Below are 3,537 nucleotides of genomic sequence, written 5' to 3'. Positions count from 1 at the left end.
GCACTTTGGGAGGCCGAGGCCAGCAGATCACCTGAGGTCAGCAGTTTGAGACCAGCCTGGTCAACATGGTGAAACGCCGTCTCTACTAAAAATGCAGTAATTAGCCGAGTGTGGTGGTGCATACCTGTAATTCCAGCTATTCAGGAGGCTGAAACAGGAGAATCACTTGAACCCAGGAGGTGGAGTTTTTAATAGATATTGGCAAACTGCCCTTCATGGCTATATATATTTACAGCGATATAGAAATTTTAGAATAGACCAGTCCTGTGTAACCTACTCTGTTCCACAGATGGATGAGTCAACCGATGCTGAAAGTGACTCCACACACAGCTGGTGGGAAGCACCATTAGAATCCATGCAGGTGTCTGGACTTTCAGTTCTAAATCTCTCTCTCTCTCTCTCTTTTTTTTTTTTTTTGTCGGGGGCTGTTTGTTTGTTTGTTATTGTTGTTTGCTTTTTTAGAGTCAGTTTCTCGCTGTGTCGCCCAGACTGGAGTGCAGTGGCGCAGTCACAGCTCCCTGCAGCCTCGACCTCCTGAGTCCTAGAGTTCTTGAAGTTCATGTTAACATTTCATTATACTGATGCTGCCTGCAGTTTGCTTACTTAATGGTAGTAGTTTAATTTCTAATTTCTCAAGCTTTCTGTTTTTCCCCTTGGGCTATGTTGCTACCCTGGATCGATCATGTGCGCTGTCAAGTGACCCTTGAATCCTGCCGATCATGAGGTTTGTCGAGTGACCAATCTTCCCTCGTCTACAATTTGTTGGACTTGGAAGTTACTCGAAAGGAGCAATGTTCCGTCAGCCGCTGCCAAGAAACCATTTACATTACTACGAGAGCGAAGGAAAACACGTGACGTTCTGCAATCCCTTTGCGATGGGTTTTGCAAGCCTGAGGTTGTTGCGCCTTTTAGAGTCTAGGAAGCCCGCCTCTCGGTGGCGGAGTCGTCATTGGATGTTGCAGCTGTCAATCACCTGGGGTATAAATAAGGGAGTCCGGCGGCTCCTCTATCAGGAAGATTGCGCCTGCCGTGGGGCTCGCGGTGTGAGTCGCGCTGGGTAGAATCCCTGCAGGTAATATTTGACTTTTACTTCATATTAACCTGAGTGGAAAATAAAAGGGCCCTCTTCTCCCCTCCCTTCCCTGCCGGGCAGGCGCGATGGCGGAAGCCTCGGCGACGGGCGCCTGCGGAGAGGCGATGGCGGCAGTGGCAGCAGCGGAAGGCTCCTCGGGCCCGGCGGGCTTGACTGTGGGCCGGAGCTTCTCGAACTACCGGCCCTTCGAGCCCCAGGCGTTGGGCCTCAGCCCGAGCTGGCGGCTGACGGGCTTCTCCGGCATGAAGGGCTGAGGCTGCAAGGTCCCGCAGGAGACGCTGCTCAAACTCCTGGCGGGACTGACGCGGCCGGACGTGCGGCCCCAGCTGGGCCGGGGCCTGGTGGGCGGCCAGGAAGAGGCGTCCCAGGAAGCCGGCATGCCAACAGGAGCGGGCTCCAGCCCCACCTTTCCAGCCCTGGGCATCGGGATGGACTCTTGCGTCATCCCCCTGAGGCACGGGGGCCTGTCACTGGTGCAGACCACGGACTTCTTTTACCCCTTGGTGGAAGATCCCTACATGATGGGGCGCATAGCTTGTGCCAACGTGCTGAGTGACCTCTACGCCATGGGGATTACTGAGTGTGACAACATGTTGATGTTACTCAGCGTCAGCCAGAGTATGAGTGAGGAGGAACGCGAAAAGGTAACGCCACTCATGGTCAAAGGCTTTCGGGATGCCGCGGAGGAAGGAGGGACGGCAGTGACCGGTGGGCAAACGGTGGTCAACCCTTGGATTATAATCGGTGGAGTTGCCACTGTGGTATGCCAGCCAAATGAGTTCATAATGCCGGACAGTGCCGTCGTTGGGGACGTGCTGGTGTTAACCAAACCATTAGGAACCCAGGTTGCTGTCAATGCCCACCAATGGCTGGATAATCCTGAAAGATGGAATAAAGTAAAGATGGTGGTCTCCAGAGAAGAGGTGGAGCTGGCCTATCAGGAAGCCATGTTCAACATGGCTACCCTCAACAGAACTGCTGCAGGTTTAATGCACACATTTAATGCCCATGCGGCCACAGATATCACAGGCTTTGGCATTCTGGGACACTCCCAGAACCTTGCAAAACAACAAAGAAATGAAGTGTCCTTTGTTATTCATAATCTGCCGATAATTGCCAAGATGGCTGCCGTCAGCAAGGCCAGTGGACGGTTTGGGCTTCTTCAAGGAACCTCAGCTGAAACCTCTGGGGGATTACTGATTTGTCTGCCAAGAGAACAGGCGGCTCGCTTTTGTTCCGAAATCAAATCCTCCAAGTACGGAGAGGGTCACCAAGCGTGGATCGTTGGCATTGTGGAAAAGGGAAACCGAACGGCCCGGATCATTGACAAGCCGCGAGTTATTGAAGTCCTACCTCGTGGGGCTACAGCTGCTGCTCTTGCTCCTGACAGTTCAAATGCCTCCTCTGAGCCTAGCTCGTGAGATGAAAGAACAGAAGTTGTTTGGACTTTAGAGCCATTGTCCACAATCACGGATGGTTCTCAAGAGTTGATTTTAAGAAATTTCCAAAGAAGGCTGCCTGCATAGTGGTTCTGGCTGCCCTTTCTAGGTGATTGGAATCAGCCCATCAAAAGCAGCCTTTACGTACATTCTGAGGCCAGAGTAACATTTTGAACTTTGGGGGGATGTTCATCACTTGGGTAGAAGAGGAGCAAAAATACCTCTGTTTTCTCTTTCCAAAGTAAGATGAGGCTATTCCAGGTTGAGGGATTTTTCTTTGCACTGGGTTGATTAATTTCTGCACAGGGAGTGAGATTATTAAAATAACACACAAAGTAAATTGCAAAATGAAAAAAATTTAGATCAGAAGCAAATGAGTTTTGGAGCAATATTGTTGATAACTAAATTGTCAAGAGAGATCGTATAATGCAACATCAAATTCTTTATTCAATGTTACTGAAGTACTGGCTCTTTCCTGCTCTGGACAAGAATTGAGCAGCTTGTCTGATGACTGGGAAAGGAGGACCTGCAACCATCTGACTTGGTCTCTGTTAATGACGTCTCTCCCTCTAAACTCCATTAAGGACTGGGAGAGGCAGAGCAAGCCTCAGAGCCCAGGCCTTGGTGGTCATTAAGATGTTTAGTCTTTTGCTGCAAATTCCTGGTGAGTTGATCAATAAAGAGTAATTTCTTGCTAAATAAATAAAAGAGACCTTGAAAAACTCTTCTGGCTAATGTTTGGTTGTTTGAAATTCAATACGGTCATAAAACGATACATTGAGTCTGGTATAGCAGAGTGAGTGTTTTCCCTGATCCTGGTGAATTGGGGGATTTAACACCCAGATTTAGGGTTGCACCTTCCACCTGAGATGACAGAAAAGGACTCAAAGCAGGCATACACCCCAAGGGTTAGAGGATGGGGCAGGAAATAGCAAAAGGAAGGTGTCAACAATTCTTGAAAGATGGAAAGGAGGTGGAAGAGGGGTAACTGACTTAGAGGAATCC

At 49.6% G+C, this 3,537-nt stretch overlaps 1 protein-coding gene across 1 annotated transcript; it reads left to right on the top strand.

Moving 5' to 3' along the window:
- The first annotated feature begins 712 nt into the window (after positions 1-712).
- Positions 713-3,256, top strand: SEPHS2 (selenophosphate synthetase 2). The gene is given in 1 exon segment (XM_011982465.1): positions 713-3,256. A coding segment is annotated over 1 exon segment (1,356 nt). The 5' UTR covers positions 713-1,158; the 3' UTR covers positions 2,515-3,256.
- The last annotated feature ends 281 nt before the right edge of the window (positions 3,257-3,537 follow it).

The sequence above is a fragment of the Mandrillus leucophaeus genome, unplaced genomic scaffold, assembly GCF_000951045.1.
Source record: "Mandrillus leucophaeus isolate KB7577 unplaced genomic scaffold, Mleu.le_1.0 Scaffold24, whole genome shotgun sequence".
NCBI classification, from domain to species: Eukaryota; Metazoa; Chordata; class Mammalia; order Primates; family Cercopithecidae; genus Mandrillus; species Mandrillus leucophaeus.
This window is presented reverse-complemented; position numbering and strand designations above follow the sequence as displayed.